Below are 26904 nucleotides of genomic sequence, written 5' to 3'. Positions count from 1 at the left end.
ATATCATAGCACAATGTAGGACTAAAAAACAAACATGCACAAACACGACAGGATTGTTGCATTGATTGCATTTAAGCTTGCTCCTTTTTTTTTTGCCAAGAAAGCACTTTTAAAAAATGCAGTTTCCACATCAACTACAGATTATCCTGTTCAAAAATAGTATTTTGGCACAAGAAAAAAGGAAGTAACAAAGTGCCATAACATACATAGAGATCTTCAAAATCTAATACGTTACTAACATCACATTAATGCAGCTCTTTATCTTTGATATGAACTAGTGCTACATAAATTCACTTGCTACATCAGGTTTATGATACGGTCATGAATGGCGAGGGATGTGTTTTGGGGACTTAAAAACCTGCAGTTTATCAGCATTTAATTCTCACCAATTTTCTATTTGTTTTCCTTCATCTAAAGTGCATCATCATAATGAGCATGGCATGAAACAAGACCAGACCTGAAGGCTTCATAACCTGTTTTTTTCTCAGAAAAGATTGAGTCCTGTTAAGTTAGAGAAAAGTCCCACTGTGAGTTAACTCAACTGGTCTTAATTGAGTGCTGTTGTTTACTGAGCAGGGCCTCCAGCAGACGGAGCTTCGCTTTGAGGTTCTTATACTGACAGTACTCCTCCGCCATCGGGCCACGGTCCTCCTTCTGACAAACCCTGTTGACGAAACATGGAGGGGAAAAAAAAAGAAAAAAGAGATGCACACAAAATGGTAAAACTTCAGTAGATCCAAACAACCTGCAGCAGCTTCCATAACTGGTTGATAGTCCCTATGTTGCCTTACTCAGATAGCTTTGTACAGTGTGTATTGTAATCAAGACCTTACTGTATTACTTTGGAGGACTAACATGTACAGTACAAAAGGATGTGTACAGTTCAGAGCAAATGTCTATCTCTCTGTCTCTTTCCTGAGCTCTCTGTGCTGTAATAATGTTAAGTGAGTGTGCATTACACTGTCGTAGCATTACGATGGACTTTCTTTTGTGGATGTTTTTTTTCTTTGTTTTTCACAAGGCATTGTTGAAAACCAAAATGTTCAAGTTTGTTAAGAGAAAAAAAAATAAAATCTAAAGTCAAGTATTTTGTTTGTGTGTGTGTGTGTGTGTGTGTGTGTGTGTGTGACCTTTACCTGCCGGTCTGCATGTAAAAGTGGTCCTCAAACTCTCTGAGTGCGTGGTGAAGCCTCCTCTTCTCGAGTCGAGCTGTCCTGAGGTGATCCAGTAATTCTGCTCTGTTAAAAGGAAATCAAAAAGCTTTTCAGATCTTTTAGTCTGCAGACGTGTGAGATTCAATTCACTGAAACTATCAGAATGAATATTTTTAAAGCTGGGGTTGGTAATCAGATTTAGATACACTTTTTGTTATACTGGTTAAAATTATCTTTATGTCCTGATGGCAATCAATACATAATGTGTTCTTAAAAAAGAGTGAAAAAAAGCTGCTCTCTACAGCCGGAGTAAACCTGGGAAAACACTAACCAATCACTGTTTTTGGGGTTCAAAATTTTAAACCAATCAAATCCTGTCCTGTCGTTCTGCCCACCTCCTGCGCGTACATTTCCCTGGCGTACACTCCCGTCCCCTGCCTCTGCTGCCCTTGACTCTACTGACTGCCCCTCTCACTCGACCTCAGGCCTGTCCCCTCTGACCCGATGAGGTACTTTGCTCAGGACTGTAGTCCGGATCAGAGTCTAAAAAGCTCTCACCACGGGGACTCTGACAAGCAGAAGAATTAATGACATTCAGTAAGTCCTACAGAAATTTACATTGTAGCATCCGTTCGGACGCTGTAAGGATGACGAGCCGATTCGTGAACACGTTGGGCTCTAATAACTGGTCACTGTCGGCCGTGATCACGCCAACCAACAAAGCAACAATCAATGTTTGAATGAATGAAAAACTTCTCCTCTTGTCTCTCCTCTCTCCAGCTCACACACTCTACACCTCTCCTGATGCCTTCACTGACCATCAACACTGTAGGAATTAAGAGCATCTACACTGAACACGTTTAACAAACAGTAGAGCTGTTACAGTATTATATGTGTTAGAACTTTTCTCCTGATATCGTGTCACCAGTAGAACTAGATTATGCTAGCATGACAGTTGTGAGTACTAACAAGGTTTTGAATCAGTCACCATCATATGGTCGCGAATCAGCGGCGCTCCTGCATGTGAGCGGGGGGCGTCGTTTTGGAGGAGCTCCGAGGGGAGGGGGGAGGGGTTAGACGGAGTCCTGAGGAAATGCTACATTCAAATTCATGCTAGTTCTTCGTGACTACCAACCCTAGCTTTAGGCAAAAGAAGCACAGATTTGAATGCCTGATTTTCCTGTCACAGGTCAAAATAACTTGTAGAGCTGTTTATTGCTGCTGTTTGAAGCAGTACCTGGAGGCTTCGTGTAGTGTTGCCATGGTGATAATCTGTGGCTGGAGACCCTTTACCTCCTCCAGCGGGGACACTAGAGGTGTTTCAGATGTCTCTAGGGAAGCCAGATGCAGACACTCATCTGAAGACAGGTACCTGGGAGATTTCAGCCAGAGTGGCTGCTGTTTGGGGCTATGCTGATTGGGACGCTCTTCATCAGAGCCCTCCTCTTCCTCCTGTACATGCACACACAAAGAGATCACTTCTATTATAATAACCATTTACTATAAGAAGCTATGAAGCATGTAAAAGCACAGGGTACCAATGGCTGTCATAGAATTGAATATTGTTGTTGATTGCTCCTGAAGCTGTTAACGGTGTTGTTTGCATTTTAATGGTCAAAAAATAACAACATTAGAAACCACATCACTTTGAATATTAGTTATTTTAACATTTTAAATTGAGTATTAATTTTATAATTTTACTGAAAGAAAAAAGAAAATAAATGAAAAGTATGATTTTTCAAGACAGTTGGGTGTATTGCTTATATCTGGCCACCAGAGGGCAGGAGACACTTCGATTTACTTCATCTCTCTAAGACTACAGACTCTGATCCAAAGCTCATTATTCAGTCAGAAGTTTACTCACAATGGTCGTAATAACTTTTGAAGTAGCAGAGGAAAACAGCATCTGCTTGAGAAGTCGGTATCTATCATAGAAAGGTTTCATCAGATTCCGCTCCTGCTTAGTGCTCTGAGGACACAAACAGACAAAGACTGAATGAGACATACAGAAACCACCATCATACATGGTTGTATGTTGTAATGAACAAATAAAGTCAGAGAAGGAGAAGATAATTAACAAACTAAAATACAGGCAACATGCTAAAACCCTGGGACATTGAATTACACAAGTCATCCAGGCGGTTCTTACTGGTCGTCCATGCAGACTCTCAAAGTAGAGCAAACACTTCTGCAGGCTGGTCTTTTCTGTGGTCCTCTGGAAATGAGACATCTCCTGCAAGACACATTTGAGAGAGGATTGTAATGCATGAATGCATGACTGTTTTTTCAATTTCATGGGTCAGTAATACACAGATTCTCCCTCCTGGCACGGAAACTCAGAAATAAATGTTGGTGCGTGTGTCGAAAGCAACACAGACCTTAATGCTGTCAGGCAGACCCAGCTCCTGCCGTCTTTCCTTCAGTCTATTGGTTATGATGTTAACTGTTTCCTCCACACTTGGCTTTGTATTGGTGTTGTTGATCAGTTGATGCAGCTCAGTCCCAGTTAGTGCTGCCTCCCTGTGGTCTGTGCTGGTCCTGAGTGTCTCAGCTGATGTGTTGAAGCCCCTCTGTCCTTTCAGATCAGTTTCTTCTGATTGTCTTAGCTTCAGCTCTGAAAGAGGAAAGCAATAATGAAGCCCTGGAGGGTAATTGGGCATTTTTCATCCCTGTATTGAGTATTTACATTTTTTTTAAATATATTTTTATTGGGTTTTTCTGCTGTATACATAATTCAAAAAGTGCATGTTACCCAGTTTTATATTTTTACAGAAAAACAAGAACACATCATACAATGACAACCACTAGAGTCCAATCCAATGTGTTTTGAAATGTTATCTTAAAAATAAGAAAACAGGAAGGACTCATGAATTAGAAAGAAGATATGATCCATACAATCAAAAATAAAATAAAAAATAAAAAAAACAATAAAAATAAAAATGATTTCTTATAAACAAATCTTGAAATCTTTTTCAACTTGGCCTATGAAACATATGTTACATTAGTCCTCAAGAGAGAGAAAATAATTTACAAATGACAGAAAAGGACCCCAGGTCTTTTTAAAATTATCTGAACAACCTCTAGAACTATACTTAATTTTCTCGAAATAGAGGAAGGACATTAGGTCTTTTAACCAGGAAGTATTTCAAGTATTTCAATTTTTGATTAGTTTCAAGATCTGTTCAGCCACATTTTTTTGACAGAGAAACTTCTTGTTGTATGATTTTACATCACACCCATATGATAAACTTCCAAAATACTTTCCTTAAAAAATAAAACAAGCGTTTGCTCATACTCCAGGTTTTGAAAGAGCCTAACAATTCTCGTATGGCCTTTTCAACACATCTTTTGCCTCTGAACTTATCAACAAATAATTTAAATGAGGCCCAAATAGATGAAGCTGGCACATATTTCACAAATATCTAATTTCATAATATTTACAAAATATTATTATTTTATATTATTGTTATTTATTATTATTGCTGTTGCTCTGTTCTGTCCTGTCATGTTTAAGTTGTCTTTTAAGTTTTTACCCTTGTGTTTGTTTTTATCATAACTGTTACCCCTGGCCCTTTACTCCAGGTCGTCACTGGAAATAAGAATTTGTTCTTAATATATTATATACATATAAAAGACTATTCTCTAAAATGAATAAGGACTTTTGGATTGTAATAGCCCATTTAAAATTATATGTTCGTCAAAGAAAACTTTTTTTCTGTATCAAGTATCAATAAGTTCATGTACTTCTACATGATAGTTTAGGTGGTATTTTGAAGGTTTTTCACTTGTTACCTAGTACTTTTGTGGCTGAACTTCTCCTCTAGAACACCTCCTCCACCTCTGCAATCATGGATCATTTGAGTGTGCGTTCACAGTTATGTAACTGACCTTTAAGTTGCTTGCGGCTCTTGATGAGCTCCTTCATCAGTCTGGACACTTCAGGATGAGCTGTCTTGTCATTGTGGGCCGGCTGGAAAAAAACCCAGAAACTTACGTCAGTGACAGGATAACAATCTGTCTCTTGCACAGAGGACCTAGATTATTTTTTCTTCACTTATACCAGGTCTGGATGGGTTTGTTAGGTTATCAATACATTTCTGTTCTGTAATACTCTTAACCTTGTGTAACAAATGTAATTTTCCAATGCACCAGTAGATGGAGTCATTCATTCTTGCAGGATGTTTGTGGTTTGTATGTACAGTATAATTTCAGAACTCAAGATAACTAAAACACATCCAGCCTAGCATGCACGCACACAGGTGAAATACATTTGTGATTTAGAAGATTCTAATTCAACAACTTCCAGTCCCCTCATAAAGTGGAGTTGATGCTGTTCACCTTGTAGTGCTTCTCCTGTTCAAACTGCTCCTCAAAACGCCTGATCCTCTTCCTCAGGGTGTGAATGTGTCTGTTGAGCATTGAGATAGATGCAGAGCCCTCGTCTGGTTCTTTGTGGACACTGCTGCGAGCCCTAGAGACACAAAGCCCAAAGTCATCACTTGAACTCCTTAACTATGCATACTTTTCCATGACATATAAACTGATATGTAGCTTTACATCCTGGAAACCTTCAAACCTGCATCTGTATGGCATTAGCACTTTGATCCTCTCAAAACACTTCCCATTTCAGGCCCAGCTATTACTAAAAAACATACAATCTGAGACGATCCCAATTAAAAGCCACTATTCCTGAATTCACTTGCTGAGTAAACTGTTCTCTTACATGCGTTTTTGCTGTGAGCACGGAGGAGAAGGAGCTGTTTCAGGGTCGAGGTTGTAGCGCTGGCTGTGATTGAGGTTGTGGCAGCGTGGAGAGGGGACTGGGCAGTCGGTTGTAGTTAAACGGGAGAGAAGTGGACTGGTTTTGGGTCCTTGTGGGCTCAGCTGGGGGTCATTTCCTGAGATCACCTCAGACTGAGCGTCAGTGGAGAGCACAGGACTTGGTTGAGGTGACTGAGGTGATGACGGGCAGTGGTCTGTTGGAGAGAAGTGAAAGACATCACATCAACTGAATTTATTTATAGTCATGATTATTTCTCATTTAAGTTTTAGAGCTTAAAATGCAGATTTTTATTTCACTAGTTAGAGGTGTAAATAGAGGAAAAAGGAAGCATGAGGGAGCCTTTTTTGTAGAAAATGTAGAGAGAAGACACGTAGCAATTAGGAGTTGATGTAGCAGCTGCTGCATTGAGGACTGCAGCATCTGTGTGTATGCATAGAGCAATGGGCAGTTCCCCAAGAGAAGCTTTTTTTTTAACCAGCTGATGATATACAATAGGCTTATTTATTTTCATTTATTGTAACTGCCTGCTTTTTCTGTGTGCTTTCCTATATTCTTTGTTTATTGTTAAACTGTGCTTCACTACATGTTTGTGTAACAATGTGATGGATGTATAGATTGTGATTGCAGCCTTATGTGGTACTGTGGTCCAAGACATATCTCCCACAGGGGACAATAAAGTTTATCCACATCCTTAACCTCAACTACGCATATTGTTCACACAAAACATGAACCTTTATTCTGCAGGCTGCATAATTAATCACTATTCATGGCTATTTAGTTGTAACATCTTTCCTGGGAATTTCTTAATATTGTATGTAAGTCAAGAATTGTAAATAAATAAAGTTAAAATGTTAAGGTGTTAAGGTAATGTGTAGGTAAAAGAAGGAAAAAGAGGAAAAATGTATCAATCTTCTTGAGTATCTTGATATAGGAATATTATAATTTAATGAATGCATGTACCAATGCATCATGTAACTACCAGCTGTACAGTGATGCAACAGCATCAGCATCATACCTTCAGTATGCGGTTATAAAGAACAGACACACCCAGCTCCGGAATATGATTCAGTTCAAAGCTTGCTGTCAAGATTTATTGATCATATTTTAAAACAGAGGGAAAAACAGCCTCTGCTGAGATGCTGTGAATAAAAACAGGTGAGGAATTAGATTCTATTAATAAAGGCTTTAAAACAGTAAATATGAATTATGGCTCCTGCACTGGTAAGGTTATAATGAGTTAGAAAGAACTGCACAATGAGCAATAGAATCAATTCAATATTAATTCAATTTTTCTGTTTTCCTAATATAATATTTATCATCAGAAGTTTGTTAACTTGAATAAAATGGGTTCATTGTCAATATCTTACCTGACTGTGATGAGTCCACTGTGTGCTGATCCAGAGGTGGAGGCGATGGTGGCTGATGGAGGTGCAGCTTGTGGGTCAAAAACAGACCCTGATCGTCAATGGAAAGATGCTGATCCTGAGCAGGTAGGGTATCCTCAGCTTGGGGGTCTGCTAGTGATGGCAGCAGTCCCAGGTCAGCCTCCAGAGCCTGTAGTTTGAAAGAAGGGCTCTGGAAACAGAAGCAGAACATGGCCTCAGGGAAGCAGACTCAAAGATGTAGTAGGTTGTGATTTCGGTAGAGAGTCTCGAGCGTGTTGGGTGCTGCGCTGGACTCTTAAGAAATCCTGTTAAATCAGTTTCAGAGAGAGTTCCAGGATGTTCCTTTCTTTTCAGGAATAATGTTTAAAAAATGATAATATCTCCCCATGAGCAGGCTGCTTTTAAAGCTCCCTAAAGTAAGAGGAACAAACTCGTAAAAACAACGAGAAAATCTTGATGTTCCAAAGCTCCAGTCTGTTACAAAGACAAATATCTTAAGCAGTGCATGTAAGATGCATATACAGACTTTCCTCTTCTTGAGCTGTGCTCTGCTCTGTGTGACGAGAAGCTCTGCAGCCCAGGAGGCATCCAGCTAGACAAAATCCCCTTTGACTTGTTTCAGTCAGTGAGTCAGTTTCCAAACATGCATCACTATCCAGCGTGGGATCCCTGATGAGTAACATGCTTTAATCCCATTAGCACTATCACAGTGATTCTCACATCACCTGGTCCATATTTTGACTGGTGTGTGAGTGCATGAGAGCACAGCCTGCCCTAGAATCCTTAAATCCTTGTTTCTCTTCTGACCGGCGTTCCCCGCACTTCACTGCCTCCACATGGATTATTCACCGTGCACGGAAGACCGGGTGGGCTACGGGAAAGCCGCTCATGTTGATGCGTGTGGTGTGTGCGTGTGGTGTGTGCGCACAAGGGAGGAGAGATTCTGACTGTATGTGACGACACGTTTCCATGACAACGTTGTCAGACCGGGCTAAGGAGCCAATTTGACGGAGCTGAAAGGATCAGGTTGCCGACTATTTGTCTCGGTATAAGTGTGTTTTTTTGTGTAGGTGAAATAAGATTAGTGATTGAGGAGCATAAAAACATTCTTCCTCATCAGAAGGTCAGCATGTATATATATTATTTCCTCATTCCTGTAATCTGACAATTTTCTCTTTACCTTTATCAAAGGCAGCGTAAGATAAGGGCTCCATTCTTCCTGTCTCACCCTCAGTTGATTCACAAAAAAAGTCCTGCTTTGTGCGTCACAGAGGAGGAGGAGGAGGAGGAGGAGGAGTGAGGAGGAGGAGTGAGGGTGTTATTACTAAAGCAAAAAAACCCACAGGCAAGACAGCTTACACCTAACACTACACATCCAGGTGTGGGCATTAACACACAGACGCACAAGCACACACAACCGCTGCAGGTATCAGTAGTCCTGTTGTCATAGATACCCTCATCCTGAAGAAAGTGTTAATTTGTGTAGCTTATAGGGCCGTGAGGAAGGAGAACTCACGTCACGGCTGCTGTTCCTGCCTCTGCAATCATCGTGTCTATCAGGAGAACCATGATAACCTCCTCCTCTTCTTCCTCCTCCACCTCCTCCATCCTGAAGGAACAGACAGCACATGCACAGATGAGGACTCACTCCTTAAAATCCACTTATTGATACTTGTCGAGTGGGAACACATGAACTCGCCGACTGACACAAGAGGATGTGGGCGAGTTACAATGACACTCAAAGTTAAACTGAGATTAAGACTATTCTTAGTTTACCTTTCACCAGAGCCAGACATTCAGCAGAAGATAAAGAGTTGATTTAAAGATACTGAGAGGAACGTTTGATCCGTGTCAATCAAAGCAGTGTGTCTGACCTCGGTGGTGAACTCCCCCTGTATTACATTTATTGTGTTTTCTGATTGAGGATCTCATTTTGCTGTCTTTAAAAGTCCAACGCATCTCTCAGTGTGAATCTTTGCCTGTGAAAGTGTTAACAGACACTTAAAGCTGGGGTTGGTAGTCAGATTAAGATACACTTTTTGTTATACTGGCGATCAATACATAATGTGTTCTTAAAAAAGAGTGAAAAAAAGCTGCTATCTACAGCCGGTGAAAACCTGGGGAAAAACCAACCAATCCCTGCCTTTAGGGTCCAGTAATGAAATCAATCAAATCCCGTCCTGCCGTTCTGCCCGCCTCCTGCGCGTACATTTCCCCGGTGTTCACTCCCCATCCCCTGCCTGTATTTACTGCCCCTCCCACTCAACCTCGGGCTTGTCCCCTCTGACCCGATGAGGTGCTTTGCTGGCATGACAGTTGTGAGTACTAACAATAGCCATGTTTGTTTGTGTTTTTAACTTTCACTATGATAATGTTTTGGTGTTTTCTTACCGCTGAGTGAGACATGAGTTGACGCAGTGCAAAACACAAACGATGTGCTGAGGACCGGTTTTGAATCCGTCATGATCATATGGTCGCGAATCAGTGGCGCTCTTGCATGTGAGCGGGGGCGCCTCCAAGGGGAGGGAGAGTGGCTACCAAGGTCCTGAGGAAATGCTATGTTCAAATTCATGCTAGTTTTCCGTGACCACCAACCCCAGCTTTAATTGGGGGTGTGAATTTAATCACTTTGTCTGACATAGCTTGGTAGCAGCAGTAACAGGCATAAAAAAAGCTGTACAGAAACAGTCTTGTGTCTAATGTTCTTGTATTCTTGTGTTGCTCATTAAGAGGTATCAGTTTTAATTTCAAGTGTATATCCCCAGCAGATAAAATCTCCTCACAGGAGCTTTAACAAGTCAAGGTCAAAATATTTTTAAGTCAAGAAAACATATCAGTGTTACATATCAAGGTCTGGTAGCCTTCACTGTTATCATCCTCCAGCTATGTGACCTGTAAAAGGATCTATCATAAGGGTGTGAGGGACCCTTCAAACTGAAAAAGGATCCTTATGTTTTCAAGCTAGTGCTAAACAAAGTCTTCTTTATTTTGAGCTCACCAGGTATGTAAGTTCTGGTGTCAATAAAAAGTGGCAACACAACCGTTCCACAAGTTCCCCTTTCTTTCTCCCTGTGATTAAAATTAAACCAATTACAACTTTTATGTAACTAAAATTTTAACTGTCCTAAATATGAGGCTCTCTAAGAGGTGAACTTTTAGTCTCTACAACTCCTAGTCATGGCGATCCTCACTGGCTGAAAATAAAACAGGACCCTGAGGAGATTATTTGGAAGTTGCAGCCATATGATCCCAAAATGTGTGTTTACCTTTGAGTCAGATACTGTGGTTTTGTCTTCTGACTCGCTCTTCCCACAGCGCAGCATGCTGTAAAACAGACTTCCATTACAACAAGCAAATACAAAAAAGAAAAAAAAAGTATCACATTGGGTAGGGAACAAAATTTAGAAAACCTAATAATAACAGATTCTCTCTCTGGTTCAGTCCATGTGACTCAAGTTCAGGTTATTTGCTGTTTGTAGCTCTGAGGCCAGATGGTCATCTTGCACTGCTTTTAAGGTTATGGCTTATTCATGTGTGACACTAATGAGGCATAACTGAGATGACCTGTCCTGTGGCTCTGCGGAAGCATCCTGTACAAAAAGTCAGCACGCCACCATGTCACATCGGCCTAATGTGGCTAGTGAGCCCCTGTGGCAAGTCAATGCTATTTGGACTGGAATTGTATCAAAAGCAAGACTGTGAGCAGCACTCTGCTCCCATAACCTACTTCCAAACTGACTGCAGGGCTGAGGGATGAGCTGAACTGAGAGGAACCAAGCAGCAGTGGGAGGGGGAACCAAAATAACTGTAGCACTCAAATGAGTCATACTAACTCTTCTAATACATTTTAACTTCTCTCTGACTTGCGCTTGTACTTGAATCCCAAGTGAGAGAGAATAACCATAATTCATTTCCCACAGCTGATTTATGAGAGTGAAATTATTCCGATATATTCGGCTGCTCTGTCTCTGGACCAGACAACAAAACGAAACAAAAACTAAAAAACACAACTGCAACAAAATATCATCTTGTGTAGTTTTCAGACAGAATTCTTCCTCTCACCTCTCTGTGTGCTCCCTCTGTGCTTGGTTTCTGCTCTGTGATTCATTCCCTAGCATGAGGCAGCCTGAGGAAGATGATGTTTGCTCTGGATCAGTTGAAGCCTGAAAAATTATTCAGTCACGTCATGACTTCCAGGATTAGATGTTCCACTTTTTAAATAAAGGCATTATTGTGCTTTAAATCTGCTTTGCAGGAAATTCAGAGGGCAGCAGTCGACTGCTTTCCAACACAGTTTTAGAGATGTAGAATTTCAAAAGATGAAACTGAATGATACTGACAGCTAGAGATGTTTTGTGCAACTAACTGAAAACTAGCTACAAAATCAACAATGCACTCCATAATAAGTTATTGCTAACAGGTAAGGATGGTAGTCTTTCTTTTCTCTACCTTCTCCACTTGTTCCCCCTCATCATCATTTGACATGGAGCAGATTTGTAGCATCTTGCACTGTGAAAAGCTCCTGTTGATAGAGAAACATATTAAGCTGCAGAGGTGTTACACAACTCCTGATTTTATATCAAAGAAAAAACATCATGTTATTATTTGATAAAGACAGAGAGGAAGAAGTAAAAGGGGCATGTCTCCTCAAAAGTAGGCAAAGAGGTTTGACTTTGCTGTGACCTCTTCATTCCCTTAAAATGAAAACATTATCTATGTGAAAATGAGGAAACAAAAAAGTGATGAAATGCTCACTCTTCTGTGGTACAGTCCATCTCTTGCATCTCTCCCTGGGTGCTTAGGGATGATCTGCTCCGGTGCATGTGTTGCTCTGGCCCTGGGTCAGCGGGGCAGGAGAGCACACAGCCTGCAGCCCTACTTTCTCTGCTCTCCTTCAGAGCCTCCTGGTCTGGAATCAGCTTCTGAATGTCAGTGCTGACGTCAGAGTCGGTTTCACAAGCCTGCGCCAGTGTGTCAGGACTAGAGAGAGGGAGAGAAAGACAGAGAGAGGGAGAGAAAGACAGAGAGAGGGTAAGAGAGGGCTGCCACACACAGGAGGAGGTGAGGAAAGGAAATACCACTTTCTGATGAAGCATCCTTTTTGAAATGTTAACATGGTGTGTAGCTTTACAACAGCAAATTAACCACTCGGTAATACTGAGTGGATCATAACAGGTAGAAGCAAGAACTATAAATCTGCATCTTAAAATGTTGAGTTTTTAAAAGGGATTTTTAGCTGGTTACAAAACAGACTGAAACTTATATTGACTACCAAAGAAATTGAGACCATCAGTGACGTGAAACGATTGATTATTTCTATACAGTTATTTTTAATGCCTGTATTCAGTGACACCTGGTAGGTGTCAAACAACACATTGAAAACACAGTCTTCATTTCATTTTCACAGTAAATGCTCATCATTAAGGATCCGTTTAAATGTAGGGTTGAGATAATTTTATCAGGGAAAACTGTAGAGGGATGTACAGGAAAAAAAATAAGGACAAGCTGAACTGCCTTGACCGCAGGGATTGCAGACAACAAACAAGAGCTCTTCACAGGAGCTTTAATGTTCTTTTTCTTAGAATCTTTCTTTTGGTCCAGGTGGCTCACATGTTTTCAGAAGATATGTGGCTGTACTTTTTTTTATTTTTTTTAAAGAGCAAGCTATAAAAGACAGGGTCCAATGTTTAAAAGCAAAGTAACACTAGCAGAATAAATGAAGTGCAAACGTATTTCTCACAACCTGGCAACCCAAAATGTGCTATTTTTCACATTTTTTCTAATCCAAAAAGCTTTGCTAGTTAAAAATGAATTAATCAACAGCTTACAAGTCCCTTTGAATAGAAATTAACAATAGCAGAGTAGAAGAATGGATGTCACCTTTTTTTTTTTCCTTCCTTTTCACATTTCAAATCAAATTCCAATTTCTTTATTTATTTATTTAGTTTTGTGTGTTTACTTATTTATTATTGTTATTCATATTTGTACTGATGAATTATCGTTTTTCCCCTTCTGCTTACTTACATATTATGTAAAAGCTGGGATGTGGGGTTGATGGGAGGCCTGGGGTGGGAAGGGGGATGGCAACCTTAAGTACTGCAGCAGCTGTTCTATGTTTTGGGGGGGGGGGGTTTGTATGTGTTTACCAGCAATGTATGCTGCAAGAAAAATGTATCATGATTAAGTCTATGGAAAGCTCAATAAAAAAAGTTAAAAGAGAAAAATTAATTAATTATCATTATAGTTGATAGTATTACCCATGCCAATGTCGACATGTTTATGAAGAATGGACCATTGATCAAATAAAGAGAAAGACAGGGGGGGTTGGGGTTAAGGGTAAGAAGCTATAACATTTCTAACAGACAGAGGAGAAGATAGTAAAATAAATCTGTCCCACACTATCAAAACACATATTCTGCAAAAGGCTCTAGAATAAAACGGAGTTAGATCATTATGGAGGTAGATGTCATTAAGAGTATCACACAGCCGACATAAGGTAAGTCTGAAATGTCCAACGATTCCTCAGAACGCTTCACATCATCATCAGTTTGGAAAACAATCATTCAGAAGGTCATGGATCAGCTGTTCTCATGTCTGAGCTGCTTCCAGTGAAACAAACACAAATGATTTGCCACAGTGAGAACCAAAAATGATGCCATTGTTCACATTGTTGCTTAGAGCAATGTGTGACTCAAGAACTGTAACTAAAATACAGCAGATGGGTCCCTCAGTACAGTCATGACAACAATGATAGCCGATTAAGCTACTTGTCAAAGAATGAGCAACTGTGTTGTGAATATGAATAACTTTCCTGTATCAAGTCCTGAAACACTCTTCATTGTATCATAGCTCAGTCAGATGAAGCAAAATTGAGCTAATTATTGCCCTGATAACTTAAAGACAAAAAATGTAAACAATTAGAAGAGTAATGAAAGCATGCCAGAAGTAGTCAAGAATTATCTCAAGCATTATTCTCCTCCTAAACCACCATGCAGTGTCTCACTCACTTGTGAAGGATTGCAGAGCCATGGTTATTGCCACTGATGCTGAAGCAGACGAGACAAGAAAACATCCTTTGCCAAAATGTCTTTAAATTCACGGCAGCCTGTGACATTACATGTCACAGGGAATGGCTCACTACTTTGCGGAAAGCCAAAGAGAGAAAGAAAAGAGAGCGCAGATGTTGGGTTCTCGATGGTCAACAACACAAGTGACACCCAGAGGCAGAGAGACGACCAGCCCCTTCAATTACTGGTACACATGCTCGCACGAGTACACAAACACACACACACTTAGGGACCAGCTCAGACATAGATATGAACTCACTTACAGCAGTTCTTTTTTTGGGCTCAACAATGTCGGTTTTAGTTGCGTCATGTTGGTGGAAATAGGCCATAAAGACAGGAAAGCACTCAAACTGGCATACAGTATAAGTGGGCACACAGCTGCGCACAATTACACTCAAGCACAGAAGTTAAGTACATATTTGAAAATGTGTCAACAAAAAAGAATATTTACATTGTTGTGTTTTAGAACACTTTCATAAATAATATACTTCTTGACCTACACATTAACATTTGACCCAAAGAACAGCCAGTGATAGGAAAAGATCAAATGACTGACATGTTTATACATTATTATTTTTATTACGTACTTGTATTTATCTATTGTTATCTTTTATTTTATTTATTTGTTTGTGTATGCGTATGTGTGAACATGTGTACATATATATATATATATATATATATATATATGAATATATTTTTATTATTATTATTATTTTTTTTTTAATGTGTGGATGTAAGATGTGCTTAGTCCTCTATGTCCTTTCTTAATGCACCTGGGATTTGTGTGTGTGTTCTGTATTGTATTTATGCACATTTATGTGCAGGTCGTTATTGCAAAAGAATTGGTTCTCAATTACCCCAACTGGTTAAATAAAAAATAAATAAAATATGTGAAGATATGTGTACGAATGTTTATTAATGTATGTCTAAAGTTGTTGAAAATTAATAAAAACAATGTTAGGAAAAAAAAAAAAAGACTGACATCAAGTGCTTTTTTTTTTTTTTTAATGTAAAGTTAGTAAAGTTTATTTATAATCACCCTTCAAGAGTAGGTATCACAAAGTGCTTCATTACAAAAAATCAAACCTCTTTGTCTGTCCTCTTGGAATTAATAACTCTGCTGCTAAAGGTAATCTTGTGTAACAGGTCAGATATTGAAAACAGACTCTTGTTTTTCTTTCAAAACCCATTGTGAGTATTATTAGACCAGAATCAATGCTGTCTCTGACGTTAGTAGAGAGCATAGAGGTCCAGGTATGGCCAGATGGAGCAGCATAAAAATACTAGACAGGACAGGACAGGAGAAAGCAGAGCTTCAAAGGGATGAATCTCAGACTGGTGTGCAGAAGTGCCAAACCCCAAAACTGCCCCCTGTTATATCATTTTAACAATCATTTAGCAAAGGCACAATTACCTTTGGAAGAAGTCATGTAAGGAGGATGCAACCAAAGCTTTAAGATGAAATGTTATTAACATTTAAGTGCTTAAAAACAAACACTTGGAGGCAATAAGAAGAACCAACACAACTGGCACAGAGTAAAGGTTGAGACTCTTTCTCAGCAGGTGTGACAGATCGTATAAAGCTTGTCATATCTTTATTGATATAAATGTTTTCCATTACTGCGTTTTTGCAGAACGGTTAATGCAGGAAAAAGTGCCTCCAGTGGTTTAGAAAGGGTGTCATTTCCAAAAAAATGTCAGGCAGGGTGGCTCCAAGTAAATGAATACTCTCAGCATATGTTGCCGAAAAGCACAGCTTGAGATTACATCGGTGACCTTTAATTCGTCGGCAATGTATATGAATTAACAATTTAATGAAGCTCTTTGATGATTTGATCGTTCATTCAGCATGTTGGAAGCTTGATATTTGATAAGCAAATACTTGGATGGCCTTCAACCCAACATCAGCGGGAAAACTACTGGCAAACACACGCAGCATATGTCATACCACCTGTTGAAACCTGATAGCATGAAAACTCGACTACATCTTCTGATGACTTGTTTTCAAACTGGCACGTGTGGGAAGTTCAATTACAGCCTGACCGCTCAGACATCTGGCTGCCACGCTGCTGCTATGAATACCTTTATGACGTTCTTCTTTTGCTCTGCCTGTTTCAGTAGCTTTACACGTGATTATAAAACACATCTTCATTAACTTTTATTCCACAGGGGACATATTGTTTTAATGTTTAGGTAAATAGAACAACATGTGTGCTCAGAATACCAACATGAAGGGTGTCTCTACATCCATGAGCCTCAAGCAGAGCTCCCATCAATACACAGATGCAAATTGAGATGCTAGTCATGCTTTAACGAGACACACAAGCACACGAGTAACACCTCTATAAATAATCAGCACATGCACGTGTATGCCATGTCGCATACTGACTAAGGTTGGGCCAAAATAGAAAACATACTGATATAATTTAATGTGTGCGTTGCCACTTGCAGCAACACAAATTCACACTTTAAAAATAGAAAGGAGCTCTGTAGCCAACAAGTTCTGAGAGGGAAAAGTTCCACACAAGCAGATGGCTGTCAGTATGTAGACATCAGTCCGGGGGGACTCATTTAACATTGTTCCACTTCTGAACCTCTTCAAGCAGCAAAAACATGATGCTATTTATATTTGGTATTAGACTGAAATGCCTGTTTGCTGTATAAGCAACAGTAATTCTCCCCTTTGACTACAAACCAGAGTGTAAGGAGGTGTTTTTCTGTAGCCAATAGAGCAGCTTGTTATCTGACCCGACTGAACATTATACTGGTATTACATAGAAACCTGGGGCCAACATCTGTTAAATGATCTGACCCCTCATCCGAGGGATTTGAATATCTTAAGTTGTTCAGATTCTCTTTTTGAAGTGAGAGATCTAAGAATAAATGAACACCACCAATGCCCTTGAACTTGATATTTACTTCACCATGTAATAAAATGTGATGAAATGTGTAACACTAATAGAAATCTACGGGGAAGAAGTAGGACTGTCTAGTAAACATTAAGTGATTCAGTTTGACATTTTTGTGGCTTAGATAAACAAAGGACTTCAAGAGGTTGGCCTCAATTTACTGTGAATGACATCGCAGCCTCATCAACTATTATACAACAATTAACCTGACAACTGACTAAACGATGCTAAGTATAGAGGGAAGCGCAGCAGGAAAAAAGGTCATCTCCTAATTATACCCCCAGGACAATATGTACTGTATATAGGGAGAGGCTGAAGTGTAGTTAAACCACAAGACTGTTCACTCATTGTTTATCTGTGGTTAAAGAAGGAAGAACAGATTTAAAACTGCTATCTACAAATCTTTTTGAAAATCTATCTACTACTTACCTACCGATCCACCTACTCACCTACCTACCTACCTACCGAGATACTTTTAGATACAAAGCTATGGATATTAATACAATGACAGTACCTGTTGAGTCCAGACTGAATTCTCTTTGTTTGGTTGTATTCATCGGTTGCTGAGATGGAAGTGACGTCTTCTTCCAACCTCTCAACATTACTCCGCTCTGAGTGGCAGCTGCTGCTGGGACGGACCTACGAAGGACAATAAGACTGAATACACACAGACACACACAACTTTTGAGGGAAGACAAAAGCCTGAAGCTATATTTCTACAGTGTGCCATTACCTTTAAGCAGGTTTAAGCAATGTTCATATTTACAGTTTATAACCTTTGAAGATTGCAATCCTATATGGCTTTCACATTCATAGTGATCAAAAAATGAATACAAAGCCTCTAATTAGCTCTGAATAGCAAGGCGAGTAGTGAGTAATTTTCAGCTAAAAATAATAATAACCCCAGGTACTAATAAATAGTTTCCACTTTTGTATAACTTATATAATTGTGATGTATTGTTGTTTCCATTGTCATGCTATCATGTACTGTTTCCATTTGTTATTCATCTTTATAATTTGTTATGAACTCTGTTTTGACTAGGACTGCACTGATCCGATCCTGGTATCAGATATCGGCTAGATCAGACTCAAAAAGCTAGATCGGATATCGGTGACAAAGGGCCAATGTTTACTGCCGATCCATATGGCAGATCTATTCATCTCAGTTCTATGCTTTTCTGTGTTTACAACAGTGAGTCGCCTACGTAATCAGCGCCGGCCGGTCTGTGCATTTTTGCCTGGTGGAGCATGATGGAGGATAACTACAGAGACAGGCAATCGCACTTAAAAATATAATGGGAGCCCAAAGGAAGAAGTTTACGTCAGCTGTAGCCTACTGCAAAGAAGCAAGAAACCTTCTATTATTGGATTCAAAGTGTGAAAAAACAGACAGGTTATTGGATTTAATTGTTACGGATCCTTGAAATTAAGGGATTCCAGCCTCTGGTTTAGCACTTGGAACCCAGGTACAGTTCACCATCAAGTCAGAAAAGCCTGAAGTTGCCAAAACATGATTTTATCCTCACATTAAGGAATAGAGATTTTTAAATTAAAACCAGGATCTGATCAACTAGTATCGGTGTCGGCAGATAACAAAGCCCAGGTATCGATACCGGTTTCGGGACCTAAAAAGTAGGATCGGTGCATAGTTTTGACCTGCTGGGGACTACGGATGAAAATTAGCCTTATGGCTAACTCTGGCATATTAACATGGATGCTACGCTGAAGTGTTCATTAATATGCACTGTCCCTTTAAATAAATAAATAAATATAATTAATCATTAAAACAATCTTGATCTAAAAGTTATTTAAGTTTTTTTGTGGTTGTAAAAACTGACCCTTGCTCATAAGGAGTTGCTGAGCCCTCTAGCTCTTGTAGCTTGCAGCAGAAACAGTGTGTGTTAATGGTGCAAACAGAAGCTCCCCACAAGATTGAAGGGCCTACTGCATTCAAAGTCAACTGTTGCAGCAATGCCACACTCCTGACTTTATACTCCTGTATCTATGCATATTTGAAAATAAGAAAAGTTGTATCCGTGTTCTCAGGTTTGAAAAGTGTGGAAGGTATTTCTAAATAAAGTGCAATCCTTTTTCATAACTTGCCGACACCCTGTGTATGGTATCAAACTTCAAAGGTTTGATTAACTCTGGGAAACAGAAGATGGCAATGTTTTGCGATAAGATCACTCGCTTCATGTAGTATAGTGTAAAAACATAGATCCTAAAATTCAGTCTATGCGACGATTGATGTTCAAATTTCTGTTAAAGGAAAGGAGAGACATCACAAATCACCTCAAAGTGTGACAGAGCAGAGAGAGTCGGAGGAGGAGGCGAGGAGGAGGAGGCAACTGTTTCCTTGCCTGGGACAGGAAGCAGATTTTCCTGATGCCTCAGAAGATGAAGCAACAGGGTGTTACACAGACTCTGCTCCTCCAGCATGCAGGCTGCTGCAGGGACACTGCGTAGAGGAGAGACAGGAGAACAACAACACAACGTCACATGAACTGTGTAATCAAAAAGGGGAGACAATGGAAAAGGGTGACATCTAGTGGACAGTTATTTACAGTAGTGAATTGAAGAAGCGGTCAGATAACTTAATACTCTGGCAGATATTTTCCACAATTATTAACAGCAAGGCAATTCTCTTATAAAGGTGACCTTTTTTAAGTACAACATGCATGTAAACACCGCCTCAGACCAAAGGTTCAAGTTTATCTGAGGCCAGCTTTTGTTTTCTTAGAAGCCATGCTGTTGTCATCATCCTTCCTCCTTTTATTAGTCTGATGTATGCACAGTGGTGAAAGACTATAATCTACACCCAGGGAAGAGAATGTGAAAACTTCAAGTATAAATAGACGCATGTTTAGGTGGAGGGCATGTTTACTGGAATGACAGCAGAGGTGGAGAAGAGCGGTCTGTCTTCTTGCGTAACAGATACATATGGGAGCAGCAGAATGTTTAGCTGAGGCTCAGATAACAAATATGGATGAGGAGAGAGCTGCCAAGGAAGCTGTCATGCATGTGACATGACAAGATCATGTTCTGCCCTGCATCTCAACACCCAGTCATAACAACATGAAGCACGGTCTAGACATGTTGCTTGTAAAGCGTCTTGAGATGACATTTGTTGTGAATTAGTGCTATATGAATAAAATACAGATACAAAAATTAACAAAAGGTTCAGTCTGGATTTCTGTCTTTTTAGTTGTCACTATCAAATAAACAAGTGCCAAAATAAAAAAGGTTTAGTGTATTTTGAGGGAGTTATCAATGTCATCAGTTCCACATGAATTCTGATGTTTTTGATCCAAAGGACGTATAAAAAGCATTAACTAGAGTGCAAAAACTGCATAATGTCTGTTGATAAGTGCATATGAATGCATGATATCTCATGTATGTACTGACCTTGATAAAGTAAGAAAAATGCTTGGCGAAGATAAGTAAGATGTTTAGATATATAGATTTGGTTAACAGTTTTAAGTAGCACATAACTGTAAAAAATGTACTTTAAAGGCCAAATTATTTCTTGTATTAACCAGTCAACATGTATATGGTGTTATGTTTAGTTTCAGAACAGTCAGACGCCAACTGCTATATTTAACACTTTCATTCCTACCCCTATTGTGTTTTTGAAAATGCTAATATGAAACATGTTGCCTTTATCAGAGAGATCAGTCTAGCAGCATTCATTTGAACTTCCTGCTAATAGTACAACTACTTTCCCCATCATTATCTGTACTGTGTTTCTGAGTCTGAATGTGCTTTCTTTATTTCATCATTATTATTATTATTGTTGATGTTATATCTTTCCCTCTTCATCTCTTCTATTCCTCTTTCCAACCCCAACATGGTCGAGGCAGATGGCTGTCCAACATGAGTCTGGTTCTACTCGAGGTTTCTGCCTATGAGAGGTTTTTCCTCTCCACTGTGACTTGCTAAATGCTGCTCATGGTGGATCAAGATGAGATCAGACTGAGTCCTGGTTGTAAGATGGGACTGAGTCTTACCCATAGACTGTATAAAATATGGACGTAGTATCCGTGACCTCACCCATCTGTTTCTGAAGAGCTGTTTTCAGGCCAATCGGCGGCGGCAGTCATATTGCTGCTGTCGAGTGATTGTGACGTAATGAGGCGGGCTTTGAGCCTCCTAGCCAACAGCTACATTGTTTTTAGCACTTCCGCATTGGACTCATATTTTTAGACCGGAAGTTGCCGCTTGGTCTTACCCTGTCTTGATGATCGGTCTTTGTTAATAATATAACATAGAGTGTGGTCTAGACCTGCTCTGTTTGTAAAGCTTGTTGAGATAACATTAGTGGGGAATTGGCACTATATAAATATACAGTGGGGCAAAAAAGTATTTAGTCAGCCACTGATTTTGCAAGTTCTCCCACTTAGAAAGATGAGAGAGGTCTGTAATTTTCATCAGAGGTACACTTCAACTATGAGAGACAAAATGAGGAAAAAAATCCAGGAAATCACATTGTATGATTTTTAAAGAATTTATTTGTAAATTATGGTGGAAATTCATATTCTCTGAAAAATGGCCAAAAAATCACAAATTCTGCCAGGGTATGTAAACTTATGAGCACAACTGTAAAGCAATGCCAAATCTTGAAAAATACACAATTAAAAAATGGAAAAACTTGAAACTTACTTGTAGCTTCAGTGCAGTAATTTTGGGTTCTATAATAACTTTGCGCAGCTGGAAACTTTCTATGTAGCATGAATCCCTCATTATCTAAACATTTTAATTCAAACCATTGTATCATTCATATTTGCCACTTTTCGATTTTTGTTCACAGACCCATCGAACCACAACCCAAAAAAAGGGACATTGTCTTACTCTACCACATTTCGAAATTACGCCAAACGTTTTCCAAACCACTGTTGCAAAACCTACTTCCCTTTCCAGACTTTTCTTTCCATCGACATAACATCAGACAATTTCCCCTCAGATTCAGAATTACACAATGTGGCTAACACAGCATTACATTGACGGTCATTAACTTTACAAACAGGGATGACAAAGATGACTAACGGTTCAAGGAATAGGAAAATAGTTGAATGGGTGTTGATTGAACATAATAAGTCCTTCCCAAACTAAGGAGAGGCTGTGACAGCATAAGTCTATTTGTAAGTGAGTCTCCCCAGGGATTGTGTTTGTTTACGGCAATGGCTGAGTTCTGTAAACAGGAAGGGAGAAGCAAAAGACAAAATCCTGATGGCTTCTGTTTTATCTCATATCTATTGTCTGTCCAAAAGCTACATCCATTTCCTTGGTGACAAACCTGACTCCACCCCAGCTTGGAAATGCAGATATGGAAAAAATGGAAAATAACTTTTCCTACATCTGGATCAGACAAATATCAGCAAGAGAGACCATAACTACCCACTTCCACATTTGCAATCTGATTTGTTTGATGTTTCTTGATCATCTTTTTAAGAAAATCTCTTTATCTGTATCTGTAAAAAGTACAGAAATAAAAACCAACTAAAGTCAACCAGATCTCTGCCAACAGGGCTGACAAAGATGTATATGTGGCATTAAAACTAATAGTAACTTACCGGAATATACAGGGCCCAAAGATGGTTGCCAGATTTTCCACAGGCATGTGATTTGATTTGCTATGAGCGGCCACTCTGCACAGGAAGTGGATGAGGTAAGATAAAACAATGAAGTTGTCATCTGGAAGGTGGTGAAGGTGTTCTCTCAGAGACTGGTTCATATCCGTCTCATCCACATGTTCTGAAAATAAGCGAAAACACAATACTTGAAAACATCACCTGGTATACACTGCAAAAAAGGGTAGCTTAAATATAGGATAAAAAAACTTAATTCAAGTTCTAGATTTCTTAAAATGATCTTTCCATGCAGCAAGTTAATTTTACTTGATAAGAAATCTTAAAATGAGATTGTTAAATCTAGAGATAGGCAGGCTGTGAAAAGTTTTAAAAAGGGTTGAAATAAGTAGAATATGCTGATTTTTAGCTTAAACTACTCAAAAAAAAACTTCCTACAGCACAGTTATAAGTGAAATATACTGAATATGAGCAAAGGAAATCTCATTCATTTATTTTGTATACTTAATTTGAGCCAATTAAGGCCTGAGGACAAGAAAAAGACCAATTTAAGTAAAAAAATGAAAGTTAGAAAACTATGATAATGCTGTTTCTTGATATAAGCTGGCTCATCTTAAAATGAACCCTAATCCATCTTAAAACTAAAACTAAAATCTTTAAATCAGTTCTTATTCTTAGAATATACCTCTTAAATGTTTCTACAGAAACAACAACAGCAAGCTGGATTACTGGCAACATTTCATATATTTCAGGATTAACAACATATAACATCAAGAACACTATTAATAGTGTCTCAGGGTTGATGCATACTTCAAGACATTTAAAACAGTCTTTACAGCCAAATCAAAACTAATACATTACCATTTTGCAAAGCAGAACCATGAGCAATCAATAAGATACAAGCCGAATTGTGTCTTGAATAGATGTCTTATGTTTTATTCTTAAATCAAGCAACTTGAAGTTGTTACTCAATCTTGAAACAAGTTTTATTTTGATGAGACTTTAGGTGAGACAACCAATGTAGCTTATTTTAACAGTTATTCCCTCGATTTAAGATTCCCAGACTAGTTGAGACAAAAAAGACATGTTCATAATCAATTTAAGATTCAACCATACATACAAAGATTAAAAACAAGTAAATAATTCTAAAAACAAGGTCATTCATCTAACATGTCTCAATTTCTGAATTAAAATCTTGGCAAGTGCTGAATTATTTGCAGTGAATACTCATAGTCTTGATATACAGAGTTTCTGTCCAATAGCATAGGTTTTATCATCTTGAATAGGAAGATTTAGCTATTTCTTGACACATGCAGTGAGCTCAGCAATCTCTCACCAACACCATTAACAACATTAATTAAAAATGTCCTATATTTACAGTATAAAAAAGTAAAGAAACCAGACTTTTAAGTAATAAGTCTGAAATGATTGCAATGTACCTGTGAGAGTCTGAACTAGTCGTTTGCGATGGGGTTCCGGCACTATGGGGGTTGGCAGCTCCCTGATGAAGAGTTTGAGGAGTGAGGCCACAGTGGGAACATCCTGCTCCTGCTCTAGGTCAACCTTTTCTCCCCGGTCCCACCGCTGCCTCATGTGCCTGGTCCGCACTGCTGATCCACAGAGGCGGAAAAGACCTCTGTGGTGCATGCCTGTGATAAGGTCAAAAGTTGACAGAATCAGTACCCATGCAAGTACAGTTTGAGCATGATGCTCACATTCAGAGTGAAAGAGAGAGAGAATGAGAGAGGGAGAGAGAGGGCAAGATTAAAGACAGGATCAGAGTTAATGGAAAGAGAAGCCACAAGGAGCAAGGGTGTGTCTGACTAACCATTCTTATCCAGGAACTCCACCATGTCTCTTAAGACAAGAGGCACTCTGCAGACCATCTGCCCATCCTCTCTCAAGGTTTCCAAGGCAACACCAAACACACACCTGGCAGCTCCTTCAGGCTCTGTCGCCAGGGTGGGAGCGGCTTGCTCTGGGCTCACCTTAGCACTGGATTTCAGGATTCTCACTGAGGATGGGTCACTCTGCATGGAAAGAGGATGTGCAGCAGCTGGCTCAAAGAAACTCAAACTTTTGCATTGTTAATCTACTTAAGTCAGATTTCTCGATAAGAGGAGTTTCAGATAAGAAAAATGCAATCATGGGATATCAAATTACTATTTGACATTTCTTGACCTGGGCCCTTGTGATAGTGATACATGTCACTTTTTGTGAGATCCTAAGCTCCAAGTGTCTTAAACTATTACACAAAGAGACACCTGAGAAGTTCAATACCGATTCTACAAGCTAAAGACTATTTTATTTTTGTGCTTAATTATATACAACAATGCACTGATTTCGGCAATATTCCTTTATTGTACTGAAAATCCCCCACCCTGTAATCACTCATCCATCTCTGCCTCTCTCTACTCTGCCTATGCTAAATGGCTCCTGGAGCCCTTTGATTTTATCTGGTTTATTTAGATAAACAATTAAGTTATATTGTTTAAAAAGTTCGTCTGGAGAAAACAGCATGATTTCCGTTAAAACATCACATCAGTGATAATGTACACTTTACAAGTAAATGCAATTAAATGTAGCCTTCCTACATTTTTTAATATTTGTGGACGCCATGTCAACATATGAAAGACTACGGAAGGGGATTAGGGCCACTGAAACAAAAACATATTATTATTATTATTATTATTTTGAGAAAAAAGTCAGAATTCTGACTCTTTATTCAGAAATCTGACTGTAATCTCAGAGTTCTCTTTTTTTTTTTTTTTTACAGAATTCCGACTTTTTTCTCAGAATTCTGACTTTCTTATTCAGAAATCTGACTTTTTTTCTCAGATCTGACTTTGTATTCAGAATTCTGACTTTATTCTCAGAATTCTGACTTTTTATTCATACTTCTGACTTTAATCTCAAAATTCTGACTTTTTATTCAGACTTCTGACTTAAATCTCAGAATTCTGACTTTTTTCTCAGAATTCTGACTTTTTTCTCATATTAATAATAATAATTTAAAAAAAATTGAACCTTAATTTATTTTTCAGTGGCCCTAATCCTCTTCGGTAAAAGACGTAGTGTCTACCCTTCCAAAAATATATCAACAACAACACAAACTTGCTGGCTTTACAGAGTTGGTAAGGCTAAAACACTGCTGATAATAGAAACTAACTGTCTCTGAATCATAGACTATAAAAAATAAACTTACACAGAGCGACACTGAAGCGCTTGCTCCCATGTTTCAGCTGAGCGTACCGAGACAGCTCTCCATGTTTCATTTTAATGTGTCTTTTTCCAGCTTCCACAAGAAGCTCCACTCCTAGTGACAGTCGAGAAGTCCGACACACGACGTGTAAAAACTAGCATTGTACCCGCAGCTCAACAGAAGGTTTGCACAAAGAGAGAAAACTTCAGAGAGAGAGATTAGCTTTCCTCCCATCATCATCCAGTTAGCGCCCAGGACTTGTTTATGTTGCTAGTCATGTGACAGGCTTGTCGCCATGGTGATGTGTTGTGGCTTGCCCAGAGGTACGGTGGCCCTGAAGGACAATATTTACAAAAGATGAAACACTTTAACAAAGTTGAAGACAAATTTACATATTGGAAAACATTTTTACATTTTGTAAAACAAAATTACACCAGCAAAACACTTTTACCAAGGACAAAACAATTTTACATTTAAGAAAACAAAATTACAAAATAAAAAAAAAACCACAATTACAAGTGGTGAGACAATTTTACAAACGACAGAACACTTTGACCATTCCTTAAACAAATTTACACTCATTTTTAATGGAAAGGGAATGTACCAAACACCGGAAGTTATCCGGTACCAAACAGAGAACCAGTACCAAACGGAGTACCAGTACCAAACGTCGCTCTGTTTGGTTTCTCTCCATCCAAACAAACCAATTGACCCCTCACTCCATCACTCCTGGATCACTTCCAGTATCTAGTACATTCCCTTTCCTTTAAAAATAAATGTAAATTTGTTTCAGGAACAGTAAAAGTGTTCCACCGTTTG

At 39.1% G+C, this 26904-nt stretch overlaps 1 protein-coding gene across 3 annotated transcripts; it reads right to left on the bottom strand.

Annotated features, from left to right (window-relative positions):
• Positions 1 to 48: 48 nt before the first annotated feature.
• On the bottom strand, positions 49 to 26386 carry LOC117811425 (protein FAM13B-like). Of its 3 annotated transcripts, XM_034681682.1 has the most exons (21): positions 26089 to 26386; positions 24712 to 24913; positions 24323 to 24532; positions 22869 to 23049; positions 19591 to 19756; positions 17813 to 17937; positions 12078 to 12302; positions 11772 to 11844; positions 11385 to 11485; positions 10589 to 10646; positions 8839 to 8931; positions 7305 to 7512; positions 5878 to 6130; positions 5493 to 5625; positions 5043 to 5124; positions 3533 to 3768; positions 3304 to 3387; positions 3019 to 3123; positions 2392 to 2606; positions 1137 to 1238; positions 49 to 664 (listed from the first exon to the last, which is right to left on the bottom strand). In XM_034681682.1, the coding sequence occupies exons 1-21, from the start codon at positions 26116 to 26118 to the stop codon at positions 538 to 540; spliced, it is 3009 nt and encodes a 1002-aa protein (XP_034537573.1). In that variant the 5' UTR covers positions 26119 to 26386; the 3' UTR covers positions 49 to 537. The 3 variants fall into 3 exon arrangements, with proteins under 3 accessions (XP_034537573.1, XP_034537574.1, XP_034537575.1); XM_034681683.1 differs by lacking the exon at positions 8839 to 8931; XM_034681684.1 differs by lacking the exons at positions 49 to 664; positions 1137 to 1238 and adding an exon at positions 1674 to 1722.
• Positions 26387 to 26904: the final 518 nt, after the last annotated feature.

Source organism: Notolabrus celidotus, chromosome 4 (assembly GCF_009762535.1).
Source record: "Notolabrus celidotus isolate fNotCel1 chromosome 4, fNotCel1.pri, whole genome shotgun sequence".
Taxonomy (NCBI): Eukaryota; Metazoa; Chordata; class Actinopteri; order Labriformes; family Labridae; genus Notolabrus; species Notolabrus celidotus.
This window is presented reverse-complemented; position numbering and strand designations above follow the sequence as displayed.